The 21,006-nt window shown below is 43.0% G+C and overlaps 1 protein-coding gene across 3 annotated transcripts in view; it reads right to left on the bottom strand.

Moving 5' to 3' along the window:
- HDGFL3 (HDGF like 3) overlaps positions 1 to 995 on the bottom strand; it is a 40,187-nt gene extending 39,192 nt beyond the window's left edge. For 2 of the 3 annotated variants that reach the window (XR_011327098.1, XM_069798369.1), the window contains exon 1: positions 451 to 995. Coding sequence is in view for 2 of the 3 variants with exons in the window: in XM_069798369.1 (XP_069654470.1) it covers positions 451 to 534 (84 nt within the window). In the remaining variant the exon portion in view is untranslated. The remainder of the gene's footprint in view (positions 1 to 450) is intronic. The other variant, XM_069798370.1, reaches the window with a different exon arrangement.
- Positions 996 to 21,006: the final 20,011 nt, after the last annotated feature.

Here is a 21,006-nt window from a genome sequence, read left to right on the forward strand (position 1 = left end):
CGGGGGTGGGGGGGGCAGGTGGGGGCCCCTCTGCCCCACGGGGGAGCCGTGGGGAGGGAGGGCGTATAATAAACAGCATCGTTGTCAGGCAGGCAGGGCTGCCGGCTCCCCGAGCCTCCTCCCCGCGATAACAACCCAGGTACAGCCCGCGCTCGCTCGCCCCCCTCCCTCCCTCCCTCTCCCTCTCCTCTCCCTCTCCTCTCCCTCTTCCTCCTCCTCCTCCTCCTCCTCCTCCCGGGGGGCCGGGGAGAAATCTGCAGATCAAAGAAAAGATGCACAATAATAACGGGGTGGGCGCGCGTCGCGGCCCCCCGTCCGGCGGGCCCGGGGCCGGGGCCTCCGGCGGAGGCTCGCCGCGGCCCGGCCGCTGCCCGCCCGGCAGGAGGGCGAGGGGGGCGGCGGCGGCGGCGGCGCGGGGCCGGGGCCGGGCGCCCCCGCCGCGGTACTCACCCGGGCCGGCCAGTGCGGGTACCCCTTCATTTTGGCGAACACCAGGTCTCCAGCCTTGTATTCTCGGGGCCGCGGACGAGCCATCGGGAGCCGCCGCGGGAGCTGCCGTGTGTCCCCCCGCCCTCCCACAGCCCTCGCCCCGCACACGCCGCCCCGGGGGCAGCCGGGCGAGCCCCCGCGGGGTGCGATGCGCCCGGGCACGGGGCGCAGCCGGGAGCAGGGCCGGGCCGCGGGCAATCCCCGATCTCTCCGGCGGCGGCGGCGGCGGCGGCGGCAGGAGGAGATGGGGTGTGTGTGTGAGTGTGTGTGAGTGTGAGTGTGTGTGTCTGTGTGTGTGAGTGTGTACGCGGGGGAGGGGGAGGCCTTGGACACAACCCCAGCAGCCCCCGGTACCAGGGAGCCGGCTGGCGGCGGGGCGCCTGGCCGGGCGGGGGCGGCCGGGGAGCCCTCACCCCGCGGCGGCGGGCGGGCGCGGCGCTGCCCGCGGCCCCCCCGTGCGAGCTGGCTACGCCGCCCGCGCCGCCCGCTCCATCCCCGCCGCAGCCGCCGCGGCCCCGGGAATATGGAGCCGTCTCCTCCGAATTACTCCTCGGGCAGCGACCGAAAACAGGATCTTCTTATCCCCCCCCGCCCGCGCCTCCCCCCCGCTCTTTCCCTTCCTGTTATTTTCTAGGTACACAGATCGGTTTCTATGAAAATAGGAGAGCAGAGAGCGGCTCCAGTCCCTCCCGGCCCTTCCTTCCCAGCTGAAGCATGACATGGTTCTTTATGCGCGCCCGACATGGAGGCTGGGCGACGAGGAAGAAGCCGGCTGAGCCCGGCTGGTTTTTGCAGCAGGGCCACCGAGCTCCCCTGGTCACCGGCTCCCGGCCCTCCGGCCCGGGGGGTGCCCTGTCCCCCCTTCCTCACGGAGGCCCAGGCCGCAGCACAGACCGGACCCACGGGGTGCCTCGGCCCCCCAGTGCTGCTGGTTGCAGACGCTGTCGACAGGCCTCCCCCCTGCACCCGGGCATCGGGCAAAGGCAGCCTGCAGCCAAACGCCCGGCCTCAAGCAGGCGCCTGGGCAAAGGCCCGGCTGCGGGGCACAGGGTTCTCCCAGTTCCCGCACCCGGCCTCTTCCCCTCCACCAACCTTCCACCTTCCTTCTCAGCCTAAAACTCAAAAAAACCCCACAGCCGCGAAGACCCGGACCTGGGATCTGCTTCGATTCACGACAGGGGCTTCACCTCAGAGCTCTGGCTCTTGCCAGATGATGCCAGTTTTTAGAAACATGCACCGCTGTGGAAGGGAGGCACTGGGAACTCACAAATCCAAACCCCAGGTGTTGCTGGTTTTACCGTAACGTTACCGGTTAAGTTGTAATGTTTGGAAATCAGTTATTATTGACATTTATTATACCTAAGTACTGTCTGGAGGAGCAAAACTAGGAAGGCACCTGCAAGCTGGGCCACAAGCAGAAAAGTTTAGGAAAGGTTTTTCTGCAGGTTTGGCTGAGACCGTAGCAGTGGGTTCCCGAACCACTCCCACATGCAAGATGGCAACTATCCCCTTTGGGTTTAGGGAGACAGCTCTGGCTGGGTGCTTCTCTGAGTCCCCAGGAAAGCACCTGGCCACAGGCAGTTCCCGCCGATGAAGAAAGAAATAGGTGGCTGAAGACTGTAGGGTCACATTTCGGGGAGGGAGTAGGTGGACCATAGTGAGCACTACCGGTCTATAAGGGCTGGTGATGGCAGAGAAAGAAGAGAAAGAAACAGTTCTTCCAGCACCTGTGCCTGGGCTGTAACAGGACCAAGAAGACTCTTACTGTTTATGGTGTCCCCAGATGTGGTTCTGGTACCCAAGTGCTGCTGTTGGTAGCACACAAGTCAATAAAATTTGTCACTCTGGGTCATAAAATAGGATAAGCACTTCTCTGTTTAGGGAAGCAGTGCTGTAAAATCATTAACTCAGGTATCAGTAGCAGACTAACAAGGAAAAAAAAAATATCCAGGAAGCTGGATAAACATTTAGATGATTAGCCTGCACTGTGCTCAATGTTGTTATCTGTTCCTGAAGTACTGAGATCAGTGACAGGGTTGCCAACGCAGCCACCTTCAGTATAGACATGTGGCCAAGCAACGCACTTTCACTTTCACATCAGATAGGATTTTGCGTCCTTTTAAATTGATACTTCGTTTCAGTGTAAATTCCCTTCAGAAAAATGTACTATAAAATCTCTGACTATAGGAGCTGTGGACTCTGATCCAAGTCTGTCCAGAATAATCCTATGTGCTGTGTCTTACCTCCCATACCTCTACTATGTCCCCAAATGAGCCTTATCTCCAGAATACTTACTAGAGAGCTGGAGCTGCTTTGTTTGTTTGTTTGTTTTTAAATACATTATTTGCTTTTCATCTCAGATATGAATAGCTCTTTCTAGTAAGTTATTTAGTGACCTTAAGTCAGAAAGGAGCAGGATGTATGCCAATTTCTTCCAAAAGGAAACTGTACACGTTATATACACATCCATGCAACAATGTATTGCTAATGTCAGAATAGCAAAATTCAAAGTGACTAGATACTGAACTGAAACATCTCATTGAAATGTCCACTTTTTAAGTTCCTTTTGTCCCAACATTGGTGTCTGCAGAGAACATGGTGAATGAATAAAGTTTCTAGTCTGCAGTGAAGATAATCACATACTAGAGCTCCAAAGAAAACTCATCCCATGGACATGCAAGGATGCAGCTCTCTTTTTCTCTTGTGTATGGCTGCAAAGGATAAATGAGTTGCCATGGTAAGAACTCTGCTCAGGTTTGGCCAGCTGAAAACTCTTAAACACACTTTGCAGACAGTTCCTCCATCAAGCCATGGTTAAGATGCTGGGAAAGGATGGGGAAGAAAAAGCAAATTTCCCTGCTGATAAATGAAAAACCAAATCAAATGTTCCACACATTAACAGGACAGAAAACCACCTCGGCACAAAGAGCAAAGGAGTTTCTTAGTGTGCATAACCCTGTCAGCCACTCGTCAGAGCATACAAAGCCTGAGATCTCCTGCTCTGTTGCCTGTATTCTCTTCCTTTCTCTTCTGTTACAAAGGAGAGTTCATCTACCCCTTCTACACAGAAGTGGGAAAGAGGAGTGGAGAGAGTTTCTTCCAAACACTTCAAGAGCAGTTTCAGATCATAACTGTGAATGGAGTGGTGCGGAGGCTTGCTAGTATATATACACTACATGTATATAGGCCAGATCCTAAGTCTACAGAAGTCAACAGCTGAGTCTGCTTTGGGCACAGACAAAGATCAGCAGGTCACAGAGGCAGCAGCACGATGTACTTACTGAGCAAGGGAGACCTGCAGCAGGGATGTCTCGCTCCTTCCCCCCAAGCTCCCCAAAACGATAAGACCAAGTTCCCTCTCACTTCTCATCCTGCCAGACAAGTGTTTTACTTCCAGAGCAGGGCAGCATATACAACTATGAGCAGGGGAAGGGAGTAAAGGCAGAGGCCCAGCAGGACCGTGCAGGGAGGTGGCAGGACCAGTAGTGTGGTCAGTAGTGAAACCGTGAGTCACTCAGGACAGACGGTGCCTGAGATGATAACTGTTTTGAGGCCACTACCACACTACTGAATTTTGCTTTGCCAGTAGTTCCCAGGAAATAGCGTTCTTAAGCTTTAAGCCAGTCCTGATCATTTCCCCCCTATTCACATGAGGAGAAAAGTAACTACGTTCCTTGCTGAAAATTTTCATAAAGAATGAATTCCATTGATTCAGAAGTGTGGATCAATCTTTAAGAAAAGAGCATGTGGACATAAAAGGCCTAATTTCAAAAGCACCCTCCAAAGTAATGAATAATTTTTTAAACATATGTAAGTTTTGCATGAAATACTCCATGATCATATATTGGATATTTGTATGCAAACTGTCTTGTATGTGGACACTATTCATGCTGCTATCTTGCACTTGCCATTTTGTGAGATACTACCTATATTGTGTCTGTAGAAGCCACACAGATTATTGCGTTTGCCTCTGAAATTCTGTCCCTGGCCACCTTACAATTTTTGCTTTCCCCACTCAAATCCCTTCTGAGATCAGACTATAAATGCTCTGCAGCATGGCGACTTGCATAATCAACTTTACTGTAAGATACTGAAATAAAATTATTTCTTTTTACTTATCTATCTATAGGTGATATAATCTTCTTTCCTTCTGCATTTCCTTTTCCTGTATGTAAAAATGTGTCATTGATGATTATGATGATTAGTATTTTGCCTATGTCCGCAGTCAGCTAGTGCTTGTCTGTTAAATATTTTAATAGGAAATTGTTCTGAGTCACAACCGAGCCATTCCCTTGTGCAAGACACATCTGAGAGCACTGTCTGAAATCACAGAGCTACTTCATGTCAGGCAGAAAAAGGCCATGATGTTATATGTCCATGCCAACATGCACAGAAAGGCACTTACCAGGCCCATTAGGATATTCTTAATTACTGGAGATAAGAAGCTCACCAGGGGATCTGAAGCCTTCTCTGTAATAAGCTTAGAAGGGAGAAGGGTGTGTATCATAGCTGGAGCAAGTTATCTATACTCAGTTTCATGAATCTTCTTATGTTATACACTAGAGCAATCTCCTAATCATATTAAATTAGACAATCTTTAAGGTGATTGCTTTACATGTTGCAGAGGTGTGAACACGTATCCTAGAGGCAGAAAAGATTGGAGCACTTCAGTTAAAATTAACTTCCTCTCTGCTTGGGAGCTTTCCACTATTAGCTGGAAAGGTTTGCATGGGATGGAAATGTTATTAGCAAGTATGCATTGCTGCCATTCCTTATTCTCTACAGGCATTTCAGCTAAAGCTACAGCAGACAAAAGATGCCTACAGTCAATGCTGCTTAACAATTTCCAATTCAAACCTTTGTTTTCAGTTGCTTGTATATTTTTCATAATTTAACCATTGGAATTGAAATTTTCCATGATGATAGTGTGGCTAGAAGTCAAAACTCTTCTGACAATGACAGTAGAAGAAATAATTTTAAAACTACTAAATTACCAGGTACCATATGAATGTAGCCAAGTTGCAGGAGTCTGAAAAGCATTCATACATGCTCAATAGGGGTTGATAAACAAGTCTCAGATGTTCTGTCTGGTCTAAACATGCTCTAATGTGAATGTGATTCAGCTCATGACTGGAGATGACTGTGGAAGCAAAGCTCATGAGAGGAAAAATGGCTGTCTCCTTACAAGTACCTAGCCAGTATACCAGAATGGAGTGACCAGACCTGCATGGAGAGAGAGAACTGGGAAAAGCTGGGAGGGGAGCAGGAGCTAAAGACTGGGAAGGACGTGAGAAAAGTAGAAGGGGATTAGGAGATGGAGGTAAAAGCAGCCATGAGTGTAAGAAGACAAAGATTTCAGAATATCTTAGAATACATCAAGAAAACCCCCACACTATCTAACAAAATTCTGTTGCCCAGCACATCTCATTCTCTGCAGGTAACTTCTGCATACAAAGACTAATGATCTGTTACTATGCTGCCAGTTAACTCATCTGCTTATATGGAAATTTTGACACTGCATTCGAAGGTATTGGACTCTATGACCTACTAGAGTCTCTAAGTGGTAACCGGCCTGAGATTTCCTATGGCAGGGGGGAAAAACAAACCAACCAACCCAGAAGGAGATTATTAAAGATTGTATCACAAACTTCCCAAGAAGACAGCAGAATTAAAGTTGCACCAGCAATGTGAGCCCAAGTATTTCCCAACATTTGACTACCTGACTTTGCAACTTCACTGTTTTTTGAGTTTTCTCTTGTGGCATGTGAGATGCTTTAGCAGCCATTTGTTGAGAAACACTCATCAAAAGCTAGTATTTCCATTAATATGCAGTAAACATTACACATGCTATGAAGATTATCTTGTTGGAGAGAAGTTGCACAGTTTACTTTGCTGTTACCATAATTTTAAGTGTTTGGTAGAGATGTCAGTCATTACAATGAAACTAATGACTTCTCATCCCCATTTGATATACTAATCTATAAAATGTCCCTTCAAATGGCCAGGTGAGAAACTCCATCTCTAAAGCTATAAAGCCATAATACCTAGGAAAGAAAACCTGCAACAGACATTCCTCCTCTGGAGAAATATTTTAAATGTGTCATCTAAAGCCTCAGAGATTTATTGGGTGAGAAATAAGTTGAGAGTTTACAGGAACAATAGATTTAGTGCCAGATTCATGACACTTACCCCATCTTAGTTTCCCCTCATAAATACTGGAGAAAAGGATTTCTTTCATATGCCCTCTGGTGCATTCATCAAAGTGCCTTTTGGAATGCGACTTAATGAATAATTACATTGTGACTTAAGGAATAATTACATCCCAACATGGACAATGGAACATATTTATTTAAGGAGCTTTGTAACTTCACTTTTGTGTCGGCTGAATGACAGTGCCAGAAGCCAGGGACCAGAAAGAAATAATGTGGCCAGTATGCAACTTCTTGAGATTGTGGCTGTTTTGTACCATAAAACCCCCTCTCAGGAGCAGCAGTTTGATATTGGAATGTACCTATTGCTCTAGAATTCACAGCTCCAGAACCTAAGCTCTGAATCTCACCTGTTGTAATGCAGTCTGATACATAGGTGTTATCACAGGAAAAACAAGGAATTAATTAATAATTCAGTCACAGATTTCTTCCTGGATAGCTTAGCATCAACAAGAGTTTAACAGAATCCAAACTGAATGACTGGAATGTCATCCCAACTCTGCTGAAATCAGCAGGAAAACTCTCAGCATTTTTCTCATGATGTCACCTCCGAGGCTTTCTTCAGATCACCCTTCTCTATTCCCATGGCCAACATCACCAAACTCTCAGTGACTCAAATCTATAAAATGGGTCTTATCATCATCTCTCTCCACCTCTTTTACCTAGGCCACATCCAAATCTTACTATCTTTCTTTTTCCATGAGCATTTTTCTTCCCCGTGACAGCACTTTTCTCCAGATATGACCACTACACATTTCTTGTCCTCTCCCATCCACATACCCTCTTTCTCTAGTCCATGTGAAGCAGTGCCTTTGAGGATATGGCAATTCTTTATAATCACTTTGCTTTGTTCAGGAGTCACTTGGAAACATCTTCTTCCTGCCATACCTGTGTTTTAAACATTGGCTTCACTGGACTGAGCATCTTGCTGCTTCTTTGCTATGGGTTAACCTCAGTAGGCAGCTAGTCCCACACAGCCACTTGCTCACTCCCCCCCTGCAGTGGGATGGGAAAGAGAATCGTAAGGGTAAAAGTGAAAACTTGTGGGTTGAGATAAAGACAGTTTAATGGGGAAAGCAAAAGCTGCATGCGCAAGCAGAGCAAAACAAGGAATTCATTCATGACTTCCCATCAGCAGGCAGGTGTTTAGCCATCTCCAGGAAAGCAGGGCTTCATCACCATAGTGGTTACTTGGGAAAACAAATGCCATAACTCCAAGTGTCGCCCCACCCTCCTTCTTCCATCAGCTTTTATTGCTGAGCATGAGATCATATGGTACGGGATATCCCTTTGGTCAGTTGAGGTGAGCTGTCCCAGCTGTGTCCCCTCCCAACTTCTTGTGCACCCCCAGCCTAGTCAGTAGCAGGGCAGCATGAGAAACAGAAAACACCTTGATCCTGCATAAGCACTGTTCAGCAACAACAAACACATCCCTGTATTATCAACACTGTTTTGGTCACAAATCCAAAACACAGCACCATATGAGCTACTGTGAAGAAAATTAACTCTATCCCAGCCAAAACCAGTACCTTTTTTCTCACCTTCCCACCCTCATCCTGCCCAGACCTGCTGCCTCATCCCCCTGACTCCTGGATGATACTAGCGCTCAAAGGGACTTGGGCGTAAGGACTGAGATATTACTGGGGTTGAAGGCATTGAGGAGAGTCCTCAGGCTGTGTGGCCATGGTGATGCTCAGAGTGATGACCGTGATGGGTTCCAGGGTGAAAACGGGCATGAGAAAGTGCTTGGGGAAGTGGATATGGGTGATATTGCACGTGATGGGTTGCAGGGGAAGTAACTCATCACTGGCCAGGCAGAAAATGGGGCAAGCTATTTTCTCTCCCTCCCTCATTCCCAATAAATAAGGACCCAGCTCTCTGGGCAGCTGCTCTTTTCCTCTCCTGGGAGTGAAGGGAAGCTGGAAGGGAGGGACTGAAGCTGCTGAACCCACCACCACCACACTCGGTCTGAAATGCTGTCACTTAAGCTTTCTGGTGCACTCTGAAAGATCAGCACACCACCCTGTGCAATGCAAGAACTGGTTCCAGCTGGCTCCCGTGAGAACTTCTTAAAAGCATATTTCTTCACACATTCCACATACCCACTACCTCCAGATCATGTTTCTTGTGATGGCCCGCAAGACTGCCCCTTCCTACTTACATCTTGTCATGTGGCAGCCACATGTCTATTGTTTCCCCATTAACCACGCCAAACCTAATATCCCACTCACCTATTTGTCTCTCAGAGATCTCCAGCCTATACTCCCTGCTAGTGACATGTCCCTCATATCCTGCTTCTCAAGAATCACAACCTCATTTCTTTTGAATTCCTTCCCCAAAACTCCATCCCTCCCAGACACCCAGGACAGCTGATTAGGTCTACCACATCCGTAATGAGCGAGGGTTAGCACAGGAATGTAAAGAGCCTGGAGTTAAAGTGGTATATAGGATGAGAAAAAAAGGTCATGAGTAGGATGTGGAGGAGGAAAGGAAGTTAGCATGCTTAATAACAATTAAGATTATAACTTGTAATTAACATTACCTTGCCCAGCGTTTCAGTGATCCCTTTGTTGCATAATGTATCCCTTTCCCCATAGTCTGACTTTGTTTTCCTCAACGCTGCCCTCTTCAAAGAGGACATGGTTTTCTTCTTCTGAGTTTGGAAAGTTATATGTTTATAAATAATAAATAGAATAATAATAAATCAGGGCTACTGCACTTGCTAGCAAACAGCCAATATGCCCTTGGTCTCTTAGAAGTCAAAGGGTCTGTTTCTGCTACTGTTTATGCCACTTCATCTACTTGGGATACAGTGACGTTGCTCCTGATTCATATCACTGAGAAACTGAGTTGCTAAAATGTAAAATCTCAGTAAGATACAAAGACAATATAAATATTACAAAATAATATACATCCTAAGAGATTTGCAGAGAAAATATTATAAGCCAGGAAATGTACATATTTCTAGAGAGGTGACAACATTGCTATTTAATTAGAACATAGTGACTTGGTAAGGAAATGGCTTGTTTCTGGCCACTTGTTTATTTTTTTCTCTAGCTGTTACTTATGTTTAAGTGGATGCTATCTTCTGGAACATAAACACTAGTTCAAACCTTCCCAGTGTAGTTCAGAGAACTACAATGTTTCAGAATAAACAGAAAAATGATACCTATCTTCACTGACTAGCAGCAAGGGGCTTAGTATATTGCTGGAAGACAAGCATAAAATATTTAGGCTGGTTAGTATTAGGAAAGTCAAAGAGAATATTATGATATGAAGCAGCCAAACAGAATTGGCAATGATAGTCTTATAATGGACAGGTATTTATAGACTGTTACTCCCACTGGACACGATGCTCCTGTCTTACTCAGGCAAACCTCCCACTGAAACTTTCAAAGGGCGTATTGCCTGTCTAGAGATGAGCAGAGACTTTGGGACCAAAAGCGATATCCAAGTCTTCTGTCCATTCTGTATTAATTGCTTGTATTGCTTCCTCCCTCTGCAACTTTATGGGGTCTGACAGCTTGCCGTACTGGGCAGGTGCTGGCCCTATGAAGACAAAAATCAGTGTTTGTTGCCATGTGTCTCATGGTGCCCAAAGAGGAGAAGTAGGTTGAACACTCACAGCTGCTTTTTGTCATCCAGTGATCAACAGTGAATTTCTGGAGCATGGCTAGCAGAGAAGTAGTAGAAAGGCAAGAATTGGTACATCTGGTTAGGCACCACAGACCTTTAGTTAAATTGTGCTGCCCCGCAAGCCTCAGTTTAAGCAGAGTTAAACTGAGGACTAGCTCTGGACCTGTATGTCGTTTTGGACTCTGCCAACAGGAGAAGATCCACTTTTCCATACATTGTGCGAAGGACAAGTCTCAGGCAGCAATGGCTTGAAATTGAAATGAGTTGCAGTTTGCTTTCCCATGCAGTGTCCTCCTCTGCCCACTACCAGCCTTCCAGGATGGTTTTTACCTTACTATGGTAGTTTAGGCAACTCATAGCATGTAGACTTCAGCATCCAATATAGAAGGATTTGAACCAATATAAACTATTTACCTGGATATCAGTAACGTCTACGTAACACAAAATTAACATTGTTAACAAGGGATATGAACAACTGAGATTCAGGGTAGTAATATAAACCAGTAACAGCGGGCTGTTCTATAACTGAAACCCATAAGCTGTTTTACATCTAGTACTGGCCATTATATAGACTTTGTGCAATTTGTTTGTCTGTTTGTTTCAGCAATGGGACTTTAAATGAACAGGCAAAAGATGTTTCCATTTTGTGTTCATTTCCCAAAGTTAATAAAGTGACAACAGGTATACAAATTCAAGTGAGGAATTAATTTCTCAGCAAATGGGTAGTTCGCAATAATTGTAACTGTAACAAAAGTCAATAGGCCAAATGCTTCTGGAGCAACTTTGCTCACACCAATGAAAGGAATAATTTGGCCAGTGTGTGCCTGGTGTACCCAGTCCTCTGCTGCACAAGGCAATGAAAGGAAGCACACTCACACAAGCCTGCTGAGTGTAAAACTCCCATTAATTCTGACCACCCACTTGCACAACCAGCAAGATTCTGCATCTGAGTTTTCCAGACAGAATTTCAGTCTTGTAAATACTACGTAGTTCTGCACACTTACAGACTACTAATGAAAAACTGGAAGATTAAAATTATACTAAACATTACTTAAACGATATACATATATCACGTAAAATTGTATTCAGTGAAGTATATGCACACAAAGCTGATGTAAATCTTCATACATCAGGAGTGTTATACACACATTCCTTTATTTCATTGAACATGAACTCATTCTCTCTCTCACACACATGTTCTCATACACACACACACACACACACACACACACTATAATGAACCTACTGGTTCTTACTGATCCTGAGAATCCCCAAAGGGCTGGGCGGAGGTCCAAATAGCCATCTCATAGTAGATCACTCTGCCGTATGTTTGCCTTTCTACACAAACATTTGCCAGGAAATCTATCACTGTCAATGCAGCACCATCATGTGACATGATAATAAAAATGTTTATGTGCAGTCTTTCTCAGTGTTTTGCTGAAAGGGAAGTATCTGTAGGAATGAGGATACTGCTGCACCCTCTCTTTTAACTACCACATTTTTTTTTGGCAACAGCTTTGATCCTATCAGTGTCCTTCTTCTGTCAGTAACCACTCTGGTTTGGATTAAGGACAAACGTTCAATTTCTTTCATTTTTCTTAGTGAAGTGCCCCTGCAAGCTCCTTTATTTGAAGCTTGTGCTTCAAACACTTAAAAACTAGGGATTTGAGCACCTAAATGCTTGTCTCTAGATGCATGGCATGTAGTTCATTGTGAGACATGTCAAAGGCTGCTGCCCCACCAGACAGCATTCTCAACTCCAGTCTTCCACTGAATGGGCAGTAGTACTCTGAGTTGCTGGTACAGTAACGAGCAGAAGCCAAGTCTGAACATGTACAGTTGTTATTACTGCAATCGATGGGAATCTGAGTTATGTTGCGATGCTCCTAAGGCCTGGAGCTTTATTTTTACTGTCTATCCATATACTGACTCAGATGTCCTACAAAAAACTTCAAGAATAACTGAGAGAGTAGAATGGATGTTGTAGTAGAGACGCCTCCATATGAAAAATCCTACAGAGTCAAACTAAAGGTTTTTACTTGGAAAAGACTGAAGATGTTATCTCTTGACGTTGTGTCACCATGCATCGGAATATGCCTGTGCAATGTCAACAGCTGAATCTCTACTGGATTCAGTGGAGCCTTCCGTTTCTTGGCTAACAAATCAGCTGGGAATGCATTTGCTTTTAAAATGTTAATTTATTCCATCTTTAAGGCTGATTAGTCCCAATGCTGGGCTTTTTTTTTCTGGTTGGTCTGAATTCTTCATCTAGAAGAAGGTGTCAATATGGTGACAAAACTGGTTCGCTTCTAATCTGTAAAATCTACACAAATAATACAACTCGGTTCTATATTATAGCATATACATATGCACTCTTGACACATGGCTCTTGCTATTTAGAAGGAAAGCTTTTTTTCTACGTTTTGGTGCATTTTGCACTAGAAGTCAGGGAGGCCCAGCTGGGGGCTCCTGCACTATTTAAAAGGATACCGCAGGGCTGTCTTAGTGTAAAAGTAAAAACAGATGACACTGTGAGAAAAGGGCTTCTCGCTTGCCAAAACTTCTACAATTTCAAAATTCATCTATGCATTTTTCGTATTCATTTCTGTGATCATTTATAACATACAAATGCTTTTAAAGTGGCTTCCGAAGCAGAATTTCTAAACACTCTTGCTTTCCGTTGTACTTCTAATCATCTTATATGTAGTGTAAAAGGAAGATAACATTGGCTTTCTCTAAAATTAGCTGGCTTTCAGAAGTACATGTACTATGACTCTTGCTTTCCTTACAATGCTGATGATGTGCATAACAGGTAAAAATACTGATAAAAACAACAGGCATTTTAAAGGATTTGGTGGGCTACGTGTTCCTTCCAGCTGCAATCTCAATTATTTCATCAGAGTTGAGCACAATAATGTAAGTAAACTTTTCCTAGTGTTTGATCCTCTGTGAAATAATGGAGTCAATTTGCAGCTTTGTACTTACTATCCTAAGCTGGCCATGTGTTTCTTTATGAACATTGCTCGTACTGCCAATTTCTATCAAAAACTGTTCAAATTATTTTCAGTTTGGATCACTAGACCTTTTAGAATATTTTTGAGGACAACATGGAAGCCAAGAACTCAGAACTCCTTATTTGTATTCATTTTTCTCCTCCAACACTAAAATGGCGACCAGAGTGCTTAAGTAACCTAAAATGTCCATGCAGATTGGCATGCTCACAGGGACAAGCAGTACAAAACTAAGTTCAGGCACAGTGCTTGGAAATATTATGGTGGAGTGTATAGAAAAATGAGAAACTTTCTCTTTCCTCTGCATGTCTAGCACCAAGCCCAGTAGAGCCTGTCTGTGACAAATGTTTGTCACAAAACCTAGACACAGACAGGTTATGAAAACTGCCTGCATTTGGAGAAACGAACAACATGCAGGCCCAATATCATAGCAAGGGTTATCACAATGTGAATTTTATTCACGATCAGTAGTAAATAATGTAAGATATATTTGAGTGATTTGTTCTACTCTGGCATGTCATGTAAGCTAATCTGTATGAATGCAACTCTGTATTTAAGGTAATATATTCTGTATATTTTAAATATTCCAAGGCCACATATTCTATTTACTGCAGAAAAATGGTGTTGTTAGCATAGATCAAAGAAGAGTCAAACAATGCATTAGGAAGGAGGTATCAGAGAATCCTCTGCCTATTAAATGTCACTGAAATGGGTAGGTCAATGGGCTCTTTGTGTAAGACAAAGGTTGTAAGACACATGGTTTCTTCTAAAAATCAAAAGCCAAGCAGTCCAGGAATTCCTAAGGTATAACTAAGATTGCTGTAAGAAGTGGTTTGTCAAAGGAAAAGAGACAGGGCCAAATAAGAAGAGGCAGAACATGAAAACTCACTGAGAAGGAATTTTGAACAAGCAGTTTTGTATAGAGACTGGACTTTGGGGTGGGGGGCTGGATGAAAGAGTTTTAGGCTATCTGATTTCTTCTTTAATCAGAAAATTGTGACTCTGGATATTCTTTCAAATAAAGAACTGCACAAGTTCACAAGTATGCAGTATTGGCTATTTAGGTCAATAGGAGAAGGAATGTGTTTGTGTGAAAATTAACTGAAAGAAACATTAGCAGAGAGAACCATAAAATACTACAAAGCTAGGATTTCTAAACTGGGGTTTAGTCTGAGGATAAACCAAGAAAGTTTTGGCAAATTTTTCTAAGAAAAATGGGAAGTCCACTGGGAAGCTTTAGTTTAAAAATTAATGTCTCAACCCCTCTAAGAAGTCTGTCAGACTGTCACTCACACTGAAAACTTTACTACCATTCCTTGTACACATGGGCACCAGCTACACTCTGCTTAGTTTAAAGCAGAGAAAACTGCAGTTGTAAATGGCTAGGGAAACTGTTAAAATGTGATCTACTATAAATGCATATTATGTAGCTGGTGGAGATGCTCTGTTTGAGCACAATCAAAAACTTGAAGTCAGTAGGAGTCTTTCCATTAGCTAATAAACTTTGCATGAGAGCCATTTTATAGCATAATTTACTCCAAATTGCATTGACTGTACTGTTTGTAACTCTGTATCGTGCTAGACCAATGGACTGACTGATCAACTGCAAAGAATCCAGATGCTTCTAGATATTTTATTGTGACTTTTTATGGATTTGGCGAGAAAATAACAGCACATGCTTATAAGTTGCAATTTCCGTGAGAAGTGTTCTTTTATTTTTGAGCTTGAATCCTATCTTTAGGAGACAAACTTGGGACTCTTCAGAATTATGCCTGGTGGACTCTCGTTGAATCTCAGGAGCTTCAGCGGTTTGCTGTTTCTGGTGCTGTCCCAGAGCAAAATTGGTTTCCTTTTCAGAAATGGGAAGCCAATGCTTCTGACAGCTACAAAATTTTGCAGCCTACTGGGAAAAACTATTGGGTCAAGTCCTGCTTTAGCTTTATACAACCTTCCCTGAGATGAGAAACTGGCAGCATCCTGCTAGCTGTACCATCACATTCAAAAGCAATGCAACTATTAATAAAAGAAAATATCAGTGAGGAAGCTTCTGCAGGACAGACTAACACAGGGATCATGGCTTCAACATTTTGCTGATCATTTGTTGATGCAGTTAATGGCTCACTCTGAATCTACTTAGTACATGCTGGTACTGCTACCATGGTGTACTTGCCAGAAGGACTTGTCCAGCTGGGCTTTCTCTTCTCCCTGGGGTCCCCTACATTAGCCAAAGGTGCAACTCCTGCATGGCTGTTGCCAATGTCATGGACATACTGCTGTCTGCCAAGACACTGCTGGGTCAAATGGACTGCTTTTTCCCAGAGGCTGTCCAAAAGTGTTGCCATTGCTGTACTCATGTACAGATCCAAATTAGATCATTTATGTTCTTTAAAGAGAGCCATTCAGCTCTCACAGAAAGGACAGAGGGGAAAGCCACGTAAAAAATATCTATGCTGCCATTAATGTAGTCCTTCCCAGACCTCCAACCTTTCTCACCAGGAGGGTTTTCCAAGCTTTGTTCTAACTGTTAATAGAAAACTGTATTTCCCTGAAGTACTGAACAATTTCCAGCAGAGGTCTCTGCCTACTAATAATTAAAGTTTGGCTGGACTGCTTATGCACTACAGGGTTCAAAAATCATTGTTAGGCTTTGTCCTTTTACAGGATTAAGAAACAAAACCAAGACTTCACAAATCTGAGTGCCTGAGAAATCACCATCGGCTTCACAGGGCAGTAATGCCAATCTATTATATACACAGAGATTCTCAAGAAATGTTTCCTCATGTAAGATATTTTAAATAACTCTGTTGAGGTTTGCACATGTAGCCTGTCTACCAAACCCACCATGTTTCAAAGAGTCTAAGAATTAAGAGCCTCTCATTGTTAAATACATCAGAGAATTATTAAACTGTAAGTATCACACTTCTTCTGGATGCAAAACAGACAAGTTCATTTCAAGTGAAGAAAAGAAACTTCTCCTTTCTTTTCAGAGTGTACTGTGATCCCTAAGTTGAGATCTAACTACGGTCAAGGAGAACTGCTCCAAGAGACGTTTAGCTTTCAGGCTACAATCTCTTTGCTTCTCATCTGGCTCTAATACCAGCGTACCATCTGCTTATGAGAAAATTATTTAGTTTTATGCCTACATTTCCCCGTCTTTAATTTTATTTACTAATCTACTTAACTGAGTGGGATGCACTCATAAAATGCAAGGTGCTAAAAATAAGGATTAAACATTTCTACCTTTAGGTCTGGTCTCTAATTGCTCTGTGCAGCTTCTCAATTTACTAAGAAACTTTTAAGAAGTCTCAAACGGAGGCTCTTTTGAAGCTCAAACAATATCATCAGGGTGGGGCATGTTCCCTTCCCTCACCTCAGGAAAGAACTTTACCCTCCTCTGTGCCAAGCCATTTGCCGGTGTGCACATTGTGTTATGGCAGAGAACAGTGTGACGTGAGAGTCTTGCAGCAGAATTGCCATGATTTCCCCAGCTCATAGTACAGTTGCAACACCTTGTGTGCAAACACTATCATAACTGTAGTACAACAGCAAAATACTGCTAATGGCTGTTAACTCTGAAAGCTGTTCAAGAAACATATCCTGGCATAGTCTTTCAACTGTGATGTGAAGGGTGCACATTCCCTTCATCTCCAGCTTTCCAAAAATCACAGTTCCATATTTCAAATTGAAACAAGGCCAGTGACCAGTCCAGCACATCTCTGTCACCACCACCAGCTTCTGTAAAGAGAAGACCACTGGAAAAATATCACTGGAGCAAATGATCCTACCAATCTCAGGGGGGTGACTCACAGCAGTAGGTTTTGTGGGGAATGCCTGAAGAATCGCAAGCCAATTTCTTAATAGCTCTTACTCACATCATAAACTCTAGCATTATTAGATGGTAACTCTACATACATACATGCTCTCACTCCATTTCCACAAAATATTACAAGTTGGGGCATTGAGGCAGTACTGGAAGCTGCATGTATAGCACTGAGAACAATACTGAAAACAAATTCAGCCTTAAAACACAACAAACAACAATTGCAAAATGAGAAAAGGTATTATGCTCTTTGCAGCACATAGCACAAGACCTACAACTTACCTTAGCACAGGAGCACAATTTACTCTGACCTACACCAACGTAATTGTACTGGAGTTAAGGTTGTGTTATATGGATGTGATTGCAGGCCAAATTCCAACAGCACCGTAATTCTCTGTTCAGCTTTGACTCAATCCCTCCTGTTCATACACAGCTAGCAGAAGGTGTATGTACTGAACGAATAGACTGATAATGTGCTCACTTGCTCAGTGTCCCCCCCTATAGCAAGCCCTTTGGGACAAAGTGAGAGGAACTGCTTGTGGTTTAGCACGAGGAATTTTAATCAAATAGCAAAAAGTTCCACTGTGTCTCAAACTGAATGTTTCAGTCGAATCAATGCCTTTACCTGTGTTCTGCTTATAATTCACCATGAGACAGAAGTCCCTTGGCACTCTAGTAGATATTCTTGCAGTACTTCAAAAAAACTCACTTGCAACTCAGTAGTTCTTTCATTTGCAAACTCTGGGTAGAATTTGATTCATGTTTCACTCCCTCTTTCACAGCAAATACCTGCATTCCAGCTAAAGCTCATCCTTGTTCTGTTAGTATTGTCTCTGATTTAAGATGGTATGTTGACTTTTTGGGGAACTCACCATAATCCAATCTGTCCTGCTACCTTGCATTTAGCTGAAAAAATGTATTGTGATTATGATAAAGGGGAGATGAGAGGCAGGCCTGCTTAATCTCTGCATATCAGGGTTCAATTCCAGTTCTAATACTTTGCAGTTAGAGGCTTTCCTCCCACATAGCTGCTGAAAATCTGGATGACATTGTAGATAAAAGTCCCTCCTGTTTCTACCCTGCCAGATAATCTTATAACTCGAAAGACCCTGGAAGAAGCTACAATGGGAGGCAGGATTGTCTGGGACCAACAAAGAGATTTAATTTGGAGTTATTGATGTTCAGAACCTCTGAAAATTACTTAAAAGTCATAACAGTATCGGAGACTATGTTTGTGGAAACTATCCTTCCCTTTCTCTAAAGCCAAGGAGAGTAATACTCTCCTTTATCCCAAGAATGACAAACACTGTTTCATTAACACCTCTGAAGCTCTGCAGCTACCACACAAGTATCACTGTGTTCTGGAACAGTAAGTACAATTAACCATATCCCTCCTTCTTATTGCTTTTCTTTTAGTTTTCCATAAACATTCTGTATTGTCCCAAAATGTTCCATGAGCCAAGATCTTCAGACCAAGACCATTCAAAAAGCTTACATTAGGAAGAAATCAAATGAATGGCAAGGAAAATTGACTTAGGCTACAAGTTCAAAGACACATTTGTCATGTTTTGCATCTGAAGAAGCTTAAAGTGGGTCTATTTGATTTAAGGCTCACCAGAATATCACAGATTAAAGGTCTGCTTTGAGCTCAACTATTAACTGGATTTTGACTGATATGAGGGACCAGGATGCAGAAGAAAAGTATCAAGTAAAGAAAAGGTGAGCAATAGAGAAAGAAGAGAAAAGATGCATTAGCCCTCTTTTGTGTCCAAAAGTGGCTTTTATGTTCACTTCATGTGAAAGAAGCAGAGAGACTGAGGACCTTTCTGTCTGTCCTTTTTTAGGTGCCTAAACAAGAGTTAGGTCCCTCCCTTCTTGCTGCTCCAAGATTTAAGGCCTTTCAGTAGGCTACAGCTACCTTCAAGAAAGGAAAATAGGGCAAGAATGGACCATGAGACCAGCAGAAAGCGATGAATAATCCAACCAGTAAAGAGGGTTTGTAGGTCTTTTTTCTTGGCATGTGTTCTTTGTAGAAATATTCTAGCAGAGAGGTTCAGAGCCATCTTACCGCACATCTTCCCCCAACATCTATCCTTCTGCTTTATACCTGCTATAGCAAAACATTTAAAGGTGTCCTTCTATTGAGAAAGCTCACCATTGGCCTGGAAAAAAAAAATTTTTTGCCCTACATATTGATTTCAGCAGAGATACACATTTATTATGCGAGAGCAGAATCTCAGAATAACAGAAGACAGAAGCAGAAGTGCACAAATTATAGAAGATCTTCACTTTTAAACTTGGAATGTGGTCCAGCTTTTAACACAGCACAAGAAAACAACAGATAAAGTGCTCAACAACAGAAAAAACATTTCTGAACGATGTGGAGAAAGGAGTAAGTCATGAGATTACAATTCTTTACTCTCAGTTTTTGGAACCATGAACATTAAGATCTCAGCAATATTTCAATACTAGCAGAAGAAGAGAACTCATATGTATTCCACCTGTCAGATATTCGGCATAATACTGCCATTATTTAGCTGTTTTACAAAACTGAGTGCTATTAATTCAGTTACCTGCAGGTGTGAATTCAAGGCTTTCAACAGATTAGATAGTATAATTCCAACAGCCACTGTCAATTTCACGCATGATAAAGTTGCACAGACAGTATTCATTTTTAAAAATTAAAAAATAATATACTTCTGCTGCATATTGCTACTCAAAGTTAGCACTTCAAAAATGAGAGTCACCTTTTCAGGGCAAAAGGCCTGAGGAAATGTGTAGGAAGGCCATGATTTTATCATGTGAATAATCTTTCCTTATATCACAGTCCACATAAGAAAGATCTTGTAACATAATCTTTGAGTAAGGATGCAACACTGGGCTTGGTTTTCACACTGTAAACAACAGATAAAAATGGAATATTAACAACACTTGAAATTATAATGTATTTTGTTTTGGGCTGGCTGGAGGAATACAATGCTGAATATCTGAGCGTTCCCAAACCACATTTACTGTAACATGCCAATGGCACTAATTTCTCTATGCTTGGGTCCTTTTTCTCACATTTCTAATTCCCACTTAGCTTTAGAATCTGCAAGAATTCTGAAGACTGAGAATAAAAATACATTTGTTTTTTCCCTTCATTTAATCAAATTATTTTTCTGAAGTTTTGCATTGGTGCAAAGAAGCCACGTAGCTGCTAAGTAGAGTGTACCACTTCGTGCCAGGACCCTAGTTTGGAAAAATGGGATGAAAAAGTCAATCATTGTATTCTGCAGAAAAAAACTCAAAGCACACCCAACCCAACTATAGTATTCTGACATTTTAAACCATGCAGACTGCAATGAAAGTAACCCTAGGAACATGCCCTTGTATGCCTTAGGGCACTAGTCCTTAAGACACAAGAAGACTCTAAGCTGACTCTTGCACCGGGATGGACACAGTGTCATGCACCCGGATCCAGAAATTTGGGCTATCCTCCAGCTTAGACATAGCTTCTATAAAGCATGCAACTGTCTTGAATATCTAACTACCCTTAGCTATTTCTTCCATACACTGTCCATCTCCCACTAACATGGCAGCATATAATTATTTTAGACAAGAACAACAACAAATAAAGCATTCAAATTCTACTTGTGACTCAGTCTCAGTCCTGGGACTTTAGAAAGGCTGCAAGACCAAAACACTAAGGAGGGAGCTTTCTCTTTCCAATTTATGTTTCATTTGGAAGTATTTTCTGTACACAGAAGTCAGCATTTTTATCTTCATTTGAAATGCCCCACAACTCTCCTTTGATGTTAAGTTAGGAAAGGGGTGCACTCTTTGCTGTTCACAGAATTTG

Source organism: Haliaeetus albicilla, chromosome 12 (assembly GCF_947461875.1).
Source record: "Haliaeetus albicilla chromosome 12, bHalAlb1.1, whole genome shotgun sequence".
Taxonomy (NCBI): domain Eukaryota; kingdom Metazoa; phylum Chordata; class Aves; order Accipitriformes; family Accipitridae; genus Haliaeetus; species Haliaeetus albicilla.